Source organism: Glycine soja, chromosome 3 (assembly GCF_004193775.1).
Source record: "Glycine soja cultivar W05 chromosome 3, ASM419377v2, whole genome shotgun sequence".
Taxonomy (NCBI): domain Eukaryota; kingdom Viridiplantae; phylum Streptophyta; class Magnoliopsida; order Fabales; family Fabaceae; genus Glycine; species Glycine soja.
Genome location: NC_041004.1, coordinates 34,496,111 through 34,513,192, shown reverse-complemented (window position 1 = coordinate 34,513,192; position 17,082 = coordinate 34,496,111). Strand labels below are relative to the sequence as shown.

Genomic DNA, 17,082 nt, shown 5'->3' with positions numbered 1-17,082 from the left:
TTAGATTCTAGTTTGGATACAAAAAAATAATCAAATTCGTTTTTTTCTTCTTTTAGGTTTGCTTTTCATCTTTCGATCAGCTATTTTTTTTTTCATTCAGTTTTGCCGATAGAAAAATTGTTCCCTGAATCCTGGTAAACAAATGTTTCTCGAATATTACTTTTTTACTTTGTTTTGTTACACTTTAAATAAAACAGAAACAAAGAGTGAATTAATTATATATAATTTATTTTTTGTGTACACTGAACTATATATACGGAATATGCGCGAGAAGTGAATTATTAGCCTATCTATTTTTTAATAAAAATTAATGTAAAAACCATATGATGAAATAATGTTAAATATTTAATTAATAAAGTTCTTTAGAGTAACGAAGCTTTATCTGTAACCACCTTTTGTTTTTGTTTTGTGAAGCTATCTATAACAACCTTAGCTTCATTTTATATATATATGTGCATATGATATGACGAGAACGGGGAATAAAAATATCCCCAGTAGCTAATTGTTTCACATCTACAAGTTGGCTATATATACAAACCCCTCACATGTAATTGAATCATATGTACCACTACAACCTTCTCCATATATAATGCATGGCATTTTCTGGATTAATTAGCTTCTTCTAATTTGAACAAGCTAATTAAGATATGGGATGGTTAAAGTCCTACCTGCCAGTAATGGCCATGTTGTTTAATCAGTCCATTTATGCAGGAATTAGTCTCAGCACAAGAGTTGCTTTCTTACAAGGAATGAGCCCAAGGGTGTTTGTAGTGTATCGTCATGCTTTTGCAACCATTGTGATTGCTCCAATAGCTTATTTCTCAGGGTAATTAATCAACTCTTCTCTTCATCTTTCTTTGTTTTTCACTCTGATCTCTACCCTTCAATTCCCTCTCATGCTTAAATATATATGTACTAATTGTTCCTTTCCCTTGACGTGCAGGAGAAATTCTGGCTCCTATTACTTAAATTTAAAGAGTTTTTCCTGGATATTCTTGACCTCATTAATTGGGTTTGTTTCCATTCTCAAGTTATATATATATTACGTGTGCATGCCACGCATGTATACGTAATTATCTATATATATGTACATGAATTTTTTGTTCTAGATTGATTGAGTAAATTAAACGTGTTTCAGTTAATGGTATAAAATTGTCAATTGTTGTTTTTTACTCTGACTTTTATAACTCTCACTTTTCATCTCTATATTTTTTAAATACTCAAACTTTCACCCTTTGTTGTTAGATAAGTGTACAGTAATTTAACAGAATTAGACTGGGAGATGAAAAGTTTAAGCATATAAAAAATAATATTCTAGAGAACAAAAGTTATCTCTAGTGAGAAATATTAATGATCTAAACAAATGAAAGATGAAAAAAATAAGAATTTTACAAGTCTGACAAGAATAAAAGATTGATAATTTTACAATGACCAAAAACACCATTAACTACATGTGTGTTTTAATTAAGGATGTGAGATTAATTAGTCTTAATTTGGTGATGCAGGATCACGTTGAATCAAAATTTATTTTTTGAGGGTCTATATCTGGCCTCTTCTTCAGTCGCAAGTGCAATGGCAAATCTTGTTCCAGCTGTAACATTTATAATAGCAGCTTGTGCAGGGTAATTAGTGCCTAAAACTCAACTCAACATCTTTGTGAATCCACAAATAGAGAATTGTAACTAGCTAGAACGCAATAATGCATGCATATATATTCTAATGTGTTTCTTTTCACTCTTGAAACTTTGATTAATTAGAATGGAGAAAGTGAATATTCGAAGCACGAGATCTTTAGCCAAGATAATAGGAACAGTTATATGTGTGAGTGGGGCAGTTTCCATGGCTTTGTTGAAGGGTCCAAAGCTACTAAATGCTGAAATTCTGCCATCAAAATCCATCATGGCCTCAGGAGGCGATCATTGGTTACTGGGTTGTCTATTTCTCACTGGATGCTGTTGTGCTTGGTCAGTCTGGCTCATTTTGATGGCAAATTTTTTTTCCTTGTTAATTTTTAATTTTTTTATCAATAAATATTAATTTGTTAATTTTTATTAATAAAAAGAATCGACTCCACAATCTTTCTTGCTTTCCTTCTTTTTAACCAACTTTATCTCCTTTCAATTTTCTTGTAGTGTTATTCACACTTTGAAGTTTGAAGGGTCAGCTATATATTAATTAAAGGAGTTATAATCATTAGTTGAAAAATCAATAATTGAGATTTTAAGAATCATATAATTTGTTATACACATGTGTAAATTTATTTAATTATTAATGTGATATGATTGACATATAAGATTATATTGTCAACGACCATATATATATATAGAGAGAGAGTAGCATGAGTTAAGTGGTACTATAAAATTTTCATATAATATTATTCCTTTATCTTTTCTTCAGGTTCCAGCCTCTACAAGCCACCCTGATCACTTATCCTTCTCAGCGTGGATGTGTTTCATGGCAACATTACAATCAACATTAGTGACACTATTGCTCGAGCCAGACCCACATGCATGGAAGATTAATTCTCTACTTGAATTTGGTTGCACCTTATATTCAGTACGTAGATGCATGATTAATTTCCCATAATATGAGAGACAAAACTTATATATATGTATATATATAAAATGCATCAATATATAGTGGCCAAATTAAATTATTAATTCATATTGCAACTGTATATAATTAATAATTAATAATATATGTATGCAGGGAGTTATAGGATCTGCAGTATTATTATTTATCCAAGCATGGTGCATTTCGCTAAGAGGTCCTCTCTTCTGTGCAATGTTCAATCCTCTTTTCACAGTCATTGTGACTATATTGGCTGCTTTATTACTTCACGAGGAGATATACTCTGGAAGGTAAGGCTGAATGACTTAGCTTGCACACACTTAACTTGAGTTTCAAGAAACTAAAATCATATGCGACAATACATTCAGAAAATAAAACAAAGAATATTATAACTATTGATTTAAAAAAATAATAGTTTTTTCTTAATTATATGTAAATAATTTTTATATTATCATTTAATCACAGATCTTTATGTATGGTAAGTTTTTTTATATTTTTATACTAATTAATGATTGGTTCATGACTATGTAATTTTTTTATGATAACAAAATATAGAAATTAAACTCTTATTTTTTTTATATATAATTATATCTCTTTTTTAAAATGAATTTCTTATTTTATTGGAATCAAATTCATACTATATTCCAATTATTAGGAATGAAAGAAATGGAAGATAGATGAAAAGTAATTTTAGGATTCATTCAATTCATTCATTGATCAAAGTATTACAAAGTTGATGTATTTATACAAAGATAGAAAATAACTAACTTGAGTAACCAACATTAACTTACTCAAATAACTTCTAGTAACCATAACTTGAATAATCAACTAATTTACTCAAATAATTTTTAATAACTAACTAAATTAATTTTATGTCTAATACCAATTAATTGATGCTACTGTTCAATCTATGTTAGCTTGATAGGCTCAACTGGAGTGATCATTGGCTTATATGTGGTGCATTGGGGTAAAGCTGAAAAAGTTTCTGAGGTGAATGTGAAATTGACCGATCCAAAATCGATGGTTAATTCAACAGAGGATGTGAAAATATTGATTAACGGTTCTTCTTCTGTAAAAGCATGTTGTAAAACCAATAATTTAGAAGAACCCCTTCTATCTGCTGATTCTCCTTCACATCGTTAAAGGAGTTTTGTTGCAACAATTCTTTTTACTATAGCTTCTTGAGTATATTATGGACGAAGTTATACTTCTTCACATCTACTATTTTTATACATATGAAAGCTGATACATGAATTCTTTTGACTCTATCTAAACTTACTATTATCACTTATGTAAGTAAATATTACAAATTCTTATTCTTCTTCTTTTTTATTTTTTTTTACAGATTCTTACTCTTTAGTTGTTGAATGTCATTTTAATTTCTTTGTGACAACTCTTAACATTATACACTTAATACTTTATAACAATAATAATTATTATTGTTCTAAATCTACTAGGCTACGTAGGACAATATCTGACATATTTTTTTGTTGAAGTCAATAATATTCCTTTATTAATTATGTCCAGAACAACTGTCAAACATTTCATGTGAATGTACCAAAAATATATAGAAACAAATAAAATTCATGTGATGCTTATATTTGGAGTTAATGATTAAATGTAAAATTTACATTATCAATAAATTAAAAATAAATTCTAGTGTGCCTTATTGGGTGATTATTATTGAAATTAACAAATTTACAGTATATAATGATTTATAATCGGATAATTATATAATTCTTTTACATTGAATACTTTTTCATTTATATTTTAATCATTGGAATTAAAGGTTGTTGACGATTCCTTATTCTGTATATATAGAAGAAACTTCCTTGCAAATTAAATATAGTTAGGTCCTCAACCATTGATTTGTTAACAAACATAGATTTTTTTTTTTTAGAAATTTAAAAATAACATATATGTTACTCAAATTTGAAACATTCTATTTACTGGTCAACATACAAGTGTTATAAACTAATAAAGTATATAAGTATGACATGCTGAAACAATAAATCATTTATTAAATTAATAAATCTGAGATTCAGAAAATTAATTAGCTTGAACAGATGATCAGATTCAGAACAAGCCAACGAGGATTTAACATGAACGACAACGAGGAACAGATTGCAAATCCGTTCCATGTCAACGGGGATTAATTTAATTATTAAAAAAAATTATAAATTAATTTGTCTCTAAAACAAAAATAATGATATTTATTTTCTTAATATATACAAGTACTATATTTAATAGTTTTTTAATTATATTGTTAATTTCTGCCTTGTGGTTATAATGGTAGGCAAATACATAAATTTTCACTTCAGCATAACAAAGAAAAATGATCCTAAAACAGTCTCATTTGCCTTTATTTTAGTCATTTATTATTACACACAATTAACAAAATGAACTTACAACAATAAATAAATAAATAACGTTAATTTACAGAATAAAAAACATATTTAATCTGGACAAAAATCACCATGTCACAAAAAAATGATACCAAATAATTTAAGACAACATTGAAAGGAGGGAGAAAATTATTGTTGGCGTTAATTCCTTAGATGAAATAAGTACGTAGATTAATCTGGTGGGAGAGGGAGAGCGCATCACAAAGAAATCATAGGTTTACATATTTAGGTTTGAAGAAAGGTTTCTCACACAAAAGAAAAAAGTTTTTTAGCCTTTTTATGTTTAAATGTAGTGGTTAATTAAGACTGTTTATAAGAGGGATTAAAGTAATGTTTAAAAATAGAGGGAATGTGACTATAATTTCTTTAAATATTAGGGAAGTATGCCTAATTTATTCTAAAAAGAAATTAAATAGATAGAAAAAATGGGAAAGAGAAGCCATCCAAAAAGTGAAAATAATATGTGAATGAGTAGGAAAATGAATAAAAAATAGTAGAAATGAGTGAGAAAAATAATTAAAATTAATGAAATATACCATACAAATATGTGGAAAAGGTATCGTAAACTTTTTTTCATAAAGAGAAAATTGTTGTTATTCTCTCACTCTTTTCTCTTTTATTAAGGATATTTATAAATGTTATTTTTTTGTACTTTCTACACAGTCAAATAATAAAGAAAGAAAACAATTTTATTTCTTTTCATTTTATTATTAATTAAAAGTTTCCTTTCTTTCAACAAAACCAAATAATAATTTTCATTTCTTTCTTTCAAAGTTCAACTACTTAAAAAATCATTTCTTTTTCTATTTATTTATTTTCTTTTCTTTATATTTTTTTCACTTTCTTTCCTAAAACAAAATACCACCAAAGATCTACGGTTTGCTTATCCTTTTAAAAAAATAATTTATCATACATTTCATGATTTTCTGTGTAAGACAACTTCCATATGTCAAATAATAATAATAAAAAGAAACAAAATTAATCAACACAAGACAAAGAAAATGGAGAACCAACAAATAGTTAGTTTGACTGAACTTATCTTCTTAAATAAGATCTTATAAATAAAAAAAATATGATTAAAAAAAGAAAACTTCACTAAAAGTAATCATCCAGATTTTTCAACAAAAATTATTTATCAGTACATTGCATTCCTCCTATTTCTTTTTTAATTGTCCATTATACCCTTTTATCTTATAAATACACCCCCTTGAAACCCTTTTTCTTTTCTGGAAATATCTTTCTGGAAAGACATAACTCAAATATTAAAAAATAAACACTTATCTTACGTTTCCATTTTTATTAGTTTTATTTTCATACATTAGTGATCTTTAAATCTTATATAAAATCTTGTTTTTATTATTTTTTAAAACTTGTTTAAAATAATTAGTGTATTGAGTGCACTCAACAAAGTTGTTCCCTCGTTGAGAATACTCCCGACTCCAGATCAATATCATTGATGTCGCCTTTAAAGTTTAAAGTGCCTAAAGTCAGAGAAGAGGTATTTTGGCAGACTTTATTCCACAAACTAATAATGGCTAATTAAAATGAACTTCTGCATGGATCAATGTGAAAATACACGTAGAGACAAATAGTTACACTTTATTTGTTCAAGTTTATGCATACTTGTTTACTGATCAAATCAAAATGAAAGAATGCGAAGTAATTTGCTCACTTGACTCAAGGATAACTCCTAATGTCTATAAATGTTTATTTTTGAACTAATAAATATGAGACATAAGATAAATATTTATTTTTTAATATCAGAAATATATTTTTGAACTAATATATATCTATTCTAGAAATGTATATATTATTCTGGAAAGACATTTCTGGAAAAGAAAAAGGTATTCCAAGGAGTGTCTCTTAAAGAAAAAATGGTATAATGGGTAATTTCAATATAAAAAGGAGAAATGGGGTGTACTTAACAAAAATAGGGTGCACCTAACACAAATAAGTGTAAATAGCAATTGCCTTGAGTTATTGGACAAACAACACAACGACGGTGAAAACTGAATGAAAAGTCACAGAAACGACGTCGTCTCGCGCGTCACCACACCACGACCTTTCCTCTTACCGCGTAAGAAAGGAAACGAACGAACCAATACAACGCTTCATTCCCTCATTCTCAATTCAAATCAGTTTCCTCAAAATCGCACCGACTTTGCTTCGCATCACAATTCGAAAGGTATAATCCCACAACACATGCTTCCGGTTTTCGTTTTAGTTTTCTTTACTTTTACAATGTTTGCGTTTGTTTTGTATTCATGAGCTTAATTTTTCGCGTTTGGCAGAAACTGGTTTCGATGGTGCGAGCTCCGGATCCGCAGCATCGGGAATCGAACACGCCCTTAGTTGTGAGTCACGTATTTGCCAACTTTTATATTTTATTTTATCGTATATATACGAAATTGATATCTGCTGCACGAAAACTAGGAGCTACATGCTTGATGAATTTTGTATTGGAAATAGTTTTTATTTGCTTAATTTAGTTTTTTGTTAATAAATATTACTAGGTAAAATGATTTTCCTACCGTGTATACATTAGAGTTTTAATCAGAAGTTTATTTGAAGTTTGGAAATGTGATCATTGGGTGAATCTGGTGTGCAACATTTATAAGATACACCTGCGATGTGTTCACTTGTGGTGATAGCTGCTTCTAATCAATCATGGTTAGTTATGACTAAACAAAACTAATTATGAGATATATGCCGATTTACATTAATTATACGTGTGTTTGGATCCACATCACATGATTATGTATGTCTGTTAAAGCGGAAGCAACCAATACTAGCTTTTGTGTTTTATAATGAATTTAATTAATGTGAGTTTGATGTGAAACACGAAGATGAGATGCTGATACAAACATGCTATATGAAATTTGCTGAATTAGGTTAATCACAGCAAGTGAATAGTGACAAAATTTTGATGCTCAAACCTGATCTCTATAAAACTAAACGTTTTGGTATTCAGTTGTTCACATGCCTTGATTAAACAGAACATTGTCCTTTAGACAGATGTATCAAGTGTAAGCGGCTAGACCTCATGGTAAGAACTATTTATAGAAATAAAAAACTAAATTAATGTACACCAGTGCCCGAAGGCTCCTTGTTATATGAAGGTACGGGGGAGGATCATTGTATGTAGCCTTACCCTTGCATATGCAAAGAGGTTGTTTTCGGTTTCAACCTAATGACCAACCAGTCACCAAGACACAACTTTACTGCTGTGCCAAGGCATTTTATACAAATATAGGTATAAAAAAATACTTAGTAAATACATTCATAAATGAATGGTAATGGTTGGGATTGGTGCATTTATGCATATCATACATGCATGGTGAGAACTATCCTCGAAGGATTTGCAATTCCTTCTTATATACTACTGTGGAATCACTTTTCTCTAAATGAAAAGAATGGCCATTAACAAGGCAATGTATATTCCCTTTCTTATTTTTAAACCAAACTTGGAAATTGGAATATCTCATTTCCATTCCTATTTCATTCCCTTAAACCATTTTGGTATATTGATAGTAGAAGGTTATATTAGCTTGCATGGTTCATGTGGTACATGCTTAATGATACAATATAATGGAATTATAATGCACTTGATGTACTTAAAAATCTCTTTGGAAAGGGGAGAAAGAATGGAAAATAATCTCTCAGCTTATTTTGGAAAGCAAAGATGTTTCCATTATACAGAGTCAATTTGTTACTCTTTATGGTTGGCATAAAAGGCTTTAAAATATGGGGAAAATGGGCTTAATCCAATCCAGCCTTTCACAAAATTGAGTTTTATGTTGGTATCTGTTAAAGATATGATTTTATCTTTATGTAAATATGGAAATAGGGAAACATTAGGGATTACATTAGAGATTACTTTCCTTAATTGTATCATTGTTCCTGATTATAAATAATGATACAACAATTTCAGCACTTACAAGACAGTGATAATTGAAATAAAATGATTGTTCAAGATGAACCAATTTTTAAGGATGATATAAGTAGAAATAACCGAGATAAAGCTACTTGCAAGCAGAGATAGCCCTCTGTCGAGCGAATGAAATAATGGAAGTGCATGGAAAGAAATAACAACTGAAATTCTGCAGACACACCAAATATCCCACCCCTCCCAAAATCTCTCTACCTTAGTCAATTCTTTCCTACCTCTCCTCATTCATTCTTTCCCCTTTTCTCCTTATTCTTAACCAATTCCCCACATTCTCCTCCTTTTCCGTCACTTTGTGCCATGCATGCAAGGTTGTTACAACTTACAACCCTTTACAATCCAAATTTCTCTTCTGCATCTTACACACATTGTTCTCACAGTATTAGTTATATGAGGGTTCCTGTAAGCAGCTCCTTCACTATTCACTAATCCATTCACAAAATTGCAATCATGTTGATTCCTCATCAGATATCAATTTATTAAATCAGAGTTGGATTCGTTTTTTCTGCCTGATCTTCTGGGCCTATGCTGTTAATTCTGTCATAATATTTATTCCTTGCATTTGGCCTAAATTGGTTTTGACGGTGCAAGCTTGAAGCCCACAGAATGGGGAATCAAGCACCCCATTGGTGGTAAATCAGGTATTTGTGATTTCTTTCATAATTTATCGGAACAAAGTTTTATGTCTTTGGAGTGAAAGTTGAGCATTGGCCATGCTCAGTTCATTCCTTGCTTTCCAATAAACTGGATTTGATATCATAAAAAGTGTATTTTTGTGGGTGTCCAAGGGTGGTGAAGTTAAAATTCTAATAGCTAGGTGAATAAATAGTGAAATAATTTATGTTAGAAAATTAATGTGCGTGCAAGTGTTAGTTATTGAACAAATAATTGGGTTCTGGAAGCTAAGTTTAAAAAACAGGAGAAAGATGCTTTATTACCAAAGGTATCTTCGTATTAATGGAGGATCACACTGAGGAATCGGAAATTGTTCTGTATTGTAGCAAAAATGCTTCTTGTAAGTAATAGTAAGGATCTGTGTTAAAAAAAACTTAGGGATGAGATAACTGTACACTGAGGAATATTTATGAGTGTACATTTCATGTTGCCTCTATTTTGCACTGACAGTCCATTCCTTTTTTCCTACCTCCTCCCTACCAAAAAGGGAAGGTGAGAAAAAGCCTTTTAGGTGAGGTCAAGCATCTTTAACTTGTGATCTGTTTTTTCTACTTAAAGACTTGGCTTCTTGAGTCCTGCATTTAATTATTTCTACAGAGGGGGATTTGTTGAATATGGATCTCGCTGTTAATGTTAGTTTGGTTCAAATGCGTAATTACTATTTTGTTATTGCATTTAGTTGTACTTTTTTTACTAGTAGCTGCACCTTCCTTTTATGACTGTCTTGATGATTAAAGCAATACTAGATAATTATTTTATTATTATTATTTTTTTTTACAAAAAATCAAATTAAGTTTATCTTTTTTCAGGTACAGGGAGAGGGTTTGACAAATGATGGGCTTATTCCTCAGATATTTTCATCTATGCCAGCTCTCAATGAAGCTGCTTCTTATCTTGCACAAACAACATCATACATAACTGGATGTTTCTCTGATTATTCAGGCAAGCTTCTTTTTTTGTTTATATAGTTCTTCAGAGTTCAGAGGTGTAATTTAAGTAGATTCTTCTTTTAGAAGTTTAAGGAATTATGCAACCAGTCATAAGTTTCCATAAACAAAAAGGAAATAATGAAGCTGAGTTATTTTGTGGCATATCAAAATAATAATGTGGTTTATCTTTGAGAAAAAAATATATGGAGGTTAAATTAAAAATATTATGTGGCTCTTAATGAAGCTCTTCTTCTTTTAATTGAATAAAAATAGAAATGATGCACTTAAATTTTAAGTTACCTCAACTGTTGCATTTATACATGGATGTTGAAAATTGAAGAACCTAATTCGATTGCTTTGGAGTTATGGTCAACTTTTGGGAAGCAACAACATACCTTTCAAAGGATAGACGAAGCTACAAAGTATGCAATTATTATGTTAGAAGTTTATTGTGCTCCTGTGAAACCTTGTAGAAACCCAACTATAATAAAATCCTTGTTAAATATATGGCCTTTACTTTTTATGTGGATTTCACTTGAGAATTTTTGTAGGTCTAATTTGATTCTGGAAATCTGCTTTTGTCTAGGTATTGTAGGACTTGGGATTCTTTTTAATATGCTGCTGTACTACTTCATGAAATTTCATCTACACTTAATTTTGAATTTGCATATGACTTTATTCCTTATACAGTTCTCTGAGGTATTACGTTTCCTCATGTTATCTTATTTGATTGATTCCAAAACTTGTGCATTTGATTTATAATAACTTAGTTTCATGTCTGTTTTGCAAATTGTTCTTAAAGCTTTTGATAATTTTTCAGTGGAACATTCCCCCAGACATTTTGAAGCTTCTGAAACTCATGCACTAGAGCTTGTGGATTTTCCTTCTGGTGACACTGATGCATCTTCATCTACTGAAATTGAGCATATTCCTTCAAACAGAATCCATTTAACCAGTGTTGAATCATCAAATGCCTCAACTTCTGCACCTCCACATATGCATGACGAAATCACTAGGAGTTCTGGTTCCAGTGCACTTATTGAATCAAATCGTACTGGACAAAGTCGCATTTCCATTTTCCAAAGGTATTGTTTATCAACTCAATCTAAATGTGATTTTTTCTGATAAGCTGATAAGCCCTTAAAAATACACCCCCCCCCCCCAAAAGAAAAATAAAAATTATGAAGCTGAATTCTTATGATTTGCCGTTGTTGAATTAAGGTACAGTTATTTTAATTTTCAATTTGTATTTTTGCGAGTATTTCATAAAATAATTTCCATTACAATAATAATATATGTATTTGGGAAAAAGTATGTGAAGGTGTCGCTATACATTTTTTTCTCTTTATTTCCTTTTCCTTTTTTAAGGGGTTTATTTTTTTTGCATGAACAAAAATGTTTTATAAAAAAAAGTTACAGGAAAGGCTTATTAACAAAAGTTACATTAAGTGCTGCTAGGAAACATTTTGTGGCTGCATTAGAAAGGTGTAGGATAGGAAACATTGTTGCTTGGTGGTGAAGTTATTATACATATTGGGAAAAAATCAAAGTCCCACATTGACTAGAGATAAGGTCAAGATAGAGTATATAAGTGAGGTGCAACTCTCACTCTATGAGTTAGATTTTGGGGTTGAGTTAAGCCCAAAATCCACATTCTAAGAATACAGACTATGGTATTGTGAACTGTAAGCTTACAAATTTAGACTTTTAAGGAAATTGACTGGTTCTCCATATATCATTTCCTCTTTGTTGGGTGCATCTCTGGCTAAACTGTAAACTGTTTAAACGCATGAACACCAAGAGAAATGAATTTGAGAAACCTTCATGAAAAATCTATGGTATCTCTTATTTGTTTCTGGTAGATTACTGTTACCTGTAAAAAAACATTATATCCTCTCTTTCTAAAGTATCCATATTCAGTTTTTATTCTTCCATTTTTGAGTTTTTATTTGTTTATTTTTTGCTGTTTTTTCCAAGTTGTTTCCTTTCCAGGAATCATAGATAAAACAAAAATTTGATTGTAGGATACTATATTCTCAACGAGTAAATTTGTCAACTGTTTTTACCAATTTGCAAGTTCTTTCTCAATTAGTTAGAATGAAATTAGCCATACTAGGTACCATACATATTATCATTACTGGAGAAGTTGATTGTTGAAATGACAATTGTTTAGTTTCCAAAACTTCAGATGAGAACAAATGGTGTGAGCAAATTTTATTGTTCTTTTTTTTAAAAAAAAAATCAAAAATATTTTTAAAAACAGTATTCAAAGAGGCTCCAAAATGGTTCTTTTCTGTTCTAAATATTTTAAAATGTATCGTAAATCAATTAATCAAATATTGTGCCCAAATGATTGAAAGATATGGTTTAAGCTCTGCCACTGTGCTTACTGTTAAGGCCACCTTAAGATTAAACGCTTCTGTTTTCCTTGTCGTACATGTCATTGGAATTTTTAATGTTGGTTTCTTCACCTTTACTAGAATTCTTTTATTTTTAAATTTTGTCATGGAACCATCTAAACTACGAATTGTAAAGCCCTATTGGCAATTAACATAGGGGTGGTAAACTGTGTTTTTATTACTTCAGCCTAATTGATCGTGCTCGAAGGACCGTGCGAGGATCTGCAGATGATATAGGATGGCTTCAATGTGATCCTGGAATGCCTCCGGTTGAAGATGGAACAGAGAGGTTCCTGGAAATTCTGGACAACATCAAGTAAGTATCCTAGTATTTTATTTTTCTCAATTTTCTCTTTATAATTGTTTTGTTAACTCAGGTTTTTTCTTACCTTGTCAGGCATGGTGTTCACAAGTTACCAAATTCGGTGGTTTATTTGTTAATTCCAGGTAAAGTGACTGACTATGTATATGATCAGGTTAATCATGACTAACTCTACTTCCAATCCCTCACATGCAGCTGGAAGGACAAATGTTTATTAGCACCTGGTCTATAGGATGTAAATAGTAAAAATTCCAAAGTTCGTTGTTGCAACATATTTTGTGTGCTATTAACTATCATGCCTTTTACAATGGCAGGTCTTTTCAGTAATCATGGTCCACTTTACTTTGTCAGTACAAAAGTCAGTTTTTCAAAAATGGGTTTGGCCTGTCATATCGCGAAGATTCATAGTGAGGTATATTATAATAGTCATTGTAGTAGTAATATAATAAATAAAAGTACTAAATGATGATAATAATAGTAGTTCATATGAAAAATTCTAACACTAATTTTTGTGTAGATCATCTTGGTGTTCTTGTTTTTATGTTCTATTACTGAATTTTGAGTAATTATTAATCAGGCGTCAGTTGAGAAAAATGCCAGAGAGCTAAAAGAGTACATTGAGGAAATTTATTGGGGTTCAAATAAACGTGTTATGCTTCTTGGACATAGCAAAGGAGGAGTAGATGCAGCAGCTGCTTTATCTTTGTATTGGTCTGATTTGAAAGATAAAGTTGCTGGGTTGGCATTAGCACAAAGTCCCTATGGTGGAACTCCTATAGCTTCAGATCTTCTGCGAGAAGGACAGCTTGGTGATTATGTAAATTTACGGAAACTTACAGAGATTCTCATCTGTAAAGTAATTAAGGTATGTTAAGTTATTTTGTTGTCAACTCTTGGTTCCTTCTTTTTTATACTTGAAATGTTTATTTTCTTTGATATCCTTCTCTGATATGGCTTTTCCTTCTTGCAGCTGACTATTAGTGAAAATGGACTTGCATTCATGTTTATATTTTGTTTTTTTTGTTTTTTCTGTAGAAGCTTTGTCCATATGTTCTGTTGCTTGTAATCTGCATTTGCTGAGCTAGATATACAGTACAAATTTCATGTCGCTGGATGGAATACCTATTTGTTTAGCTGATTGTTTCAGTCCCATCAGTGTGGTTGGACATATTGTGCTAAACAATGTTTGTCTTATACCTTATATATCACTAAAAGAAGTATACATATTGTAGAGTTTGTTTTCACATGTATAGCCCGTGTGATCATATAAAAGCATTAAAGCAAAATACTGAACAATAAAGAAAAAAGAAATATCAATGTAGCAAAGCTTCCCAACCTCATGCGCTTTATTACCAAATTGAAGTCTTATACTTAATCAGCTTTGCCAAAGAAAAAAATCCTTGAAGATACGAGAGATGCTCCAACCATATGCATTAAAGTGAAGCATAGATTGCACAATAACACAAAATTAAGGGAATAGGAATAGGCTAAAATTGAATGGCCATTTTTAGTCCAGATACCAGAGTTTGATTGTTTTGGGTATGTAACATGGAAGCAATGAAAATGGAATAACAGTTTTTCTAAGTGACATAAGGATCCCTTGTGAGGAAAAAAATACTTCTTTTTCGTATATATCTTGTATGATTATGAAAATGTATATCTTACCACTTAAAGTAAACATGAATTTTGCATAGTTGAGAAGATGGATCAGCTCCAGGGAAATGCTTGTTTCCTCCCATGGCTTATTTACATAGTTTAGAAAATGGCTTTAGCTCTTCTAGGGGTGATTGTCCGTTTTGTCCAATCTAGCTGACTAAAGGATTTGGACTCTAGATTCCTCTTGTCTATTCATACAGGTTGTATTTTCAATTTCTCAACCTTTCTACAAACTGGGATTACTTTGTTCTTACTATTTCAGAAATCTAAGGATACAGCCAACACTGTTTAAACTAGTTACCACTAACCTACATATTTCAAAATTTATGCAATCAAAATTGCATGGTGTCATTATATGATTCTACTATTTGATTTAGTAACTTGATGATTAAGTTTGTTCTATTTAATGTTTGCTTTGTAAGCTACATAATTATGTTATATCTTCTTACTCGAGGACATTTTTGTTTAGTTCCTGTTAATGTCCGGACATTATTTAACTTACCATTACTTGCTAAAACTTATCATCTATTATTATGAAGGGAGACATGCGAGCCTTAGAAGACTTGACATATGAAAGGAGGAGAGAGTTTTTGAAAGAGCATCATCTGCCAAAAGAAGTCCCAATTGTTTCCTTTCGGACTGAAGCTGGCATTTCCCCTGCTGTTTTAGCCACATTATCTCACGTTGCACATGCTGAACTACCCCTGGTTGCTCCAGCCGGTGAGTCTAGAAAACTTCCTGTGGTGATGCCCCTTGGTGCTGCTATGGCTGCTTGTGCACAGTTGCTGCAGGTGAGGTATGGAGAGAAAAGTGACGGGCTTGTCACATGCCGAGATGCAGAAGTTCCCGGATCCGTTGTGGTGCGACCTAAACGAAAATTGGACCATGCATGGATGGTTTATTCATCACTAAATGATGACCTTTCTGAAGGAGATGCATTTCAGGTCTGTGAGGCTCTCTTAACTCTACTTGTGGAAATCGGGCAGAAAAAGATGCATGAGCTTGCAATGAAAGATGAATGAAGCATTCCTAATTTCTGTTGTACCTGTACATATTTTTCTTTTTCTCTCGAAAACTATATATTCAATTTATTTTTTACAGTCTAGATAAAAAAGTTGAAGGTCATATGTGTAAGAATATACATTCATATATGTAGCTGTAGAGCGAACATAGCTGTAGAACAACATATTCAAGCAAAAGTTTCGTATGATTTAGGTAAGAAATTGATGATGCAATGCAGTTCTTGGTCTTTTTGCCTACTTAAAAAAAAATACAGCAAATGGGATGGAAATGGAATCAGGTCATGCAATGTGTAAAATAACGCCGAATATTATAAAATGTAGTTAAGTTCATATAATAATCTCCTTGAAATTACTGAAGGGAACTTTTGTTGGCACTTGGCACTAAGTTTTTCCTATGTAAAAAAAGATTATTTCATTCCTTTTGGACTATAGTAGACTCAATAGTCATCATTCTAAGAGCTTAGTCAATTTTTTTTTTGAATTTTTGGATCATATTTTGTGTGTTGTCACATAGGATTTGAGAAATTTTCTCAATTTTTGCTTTAGTGATAGAATACAATTTGAGTTTTTGAATTTTACTTGTACAGAAAAAAACTTTATGATTAAAAAATAATATTTTTTTATAAAAAATAGGAGTTCTTGAAAGTTTTTTTCCTTAGAACCAACCTCCAATATAAATAACACTCTTGAATAAAAATAATGGTAGATCAAATGAACAGGAATTTTTGAACTCATGAACCTAGCTCAAAAATCCCTACTATAAATACTCTAAATATATCCTTTCATGAAAATACTAGTGACAATTTTATTTTTTTTTATAAAAAGAAAATTCGTGGAATATCTTCTTTAGGACCATAAATATGCTACTCTTTTAAACACTATACTTTGTTGAAATATATGACATCAACGTAATCTTTACTCCTTATACGCAGAAGTCTTGTGTACATAACTTTGAAACAACCATGATTTAATAGGCAAGTAAAAAGTAAAACTTATAAGAGTTAATGCATCTAGAATTAGTTTATTTAAAAGATAATAATCATGCTTTTTCAAGTTTCTTAATCTGAAGTCATCATGCTCTTTCACCTGTCGTTAAAGTATTCATTAATTTTTTAAAATGAATGTAAGAGGTGTTTACATTTAGTATTATTTTATGA

General features: G+C 30.8%; 2 protein-coding genes across 2 annotated transcripts; both read left to right on the top strand.

Annotated features, from left to right (window-relative positions):
* The first annotated feature begins 575 nt into the window (after positions 1–575).
* On the top strand, positions 576–3,853 carry LOC114405500 (WAT1-related protein At4g30420-like). The gene is made up of 7 exons (XM_028367999.1): positions 576–826; positions 944–1,012; positions 1,506–1,622; positions 1,758–1,986; positions 2,398–2,556; positions 2,710–2,861; positions 3,489–3,853. The coding sequence occupies exons 1-7, from the start codon at positions 648–650 to the stop codon at positions 3,712–3,714; spliced, it is 1,131 nt and encodes a 376-aa protein (XP_028223800.1). The 5' UTR covers positions 576–647; the 3' UTR covers positions 3,715–3,853.
* A 3,142-nt stretch (positions 3,854–6,995) lies between these two features.
* LOC114406554 lies at positions 6,996–16,154 on the top strand. Its single transcript, XM_028369288.1, has 9 exons — positions 6,996–7,161; positions 7,268–7,330; positions 10,407–10,539; positions 11,347–11,611; positions 13,113–13,241; positions 13,323–13,372; positions 13,562–13,659; positions 13,825–14,112; positions 15,443–16,154. The coding sequence occupies exons 2-9, from the start codon at positions 7,280–7,282 to the stop codon at positions 15,923–15,925; spliced, it is 1,497 nt and encodes a 498-aa protein (XP_028225089.1). The 5' UTR covers positions 6,996–7,161; positions 7,268–7,279; the 3' UTR covers positions 15,926–16,154.
* Positions 16,155–17,082: the final 928 nt, after the last annotated feature.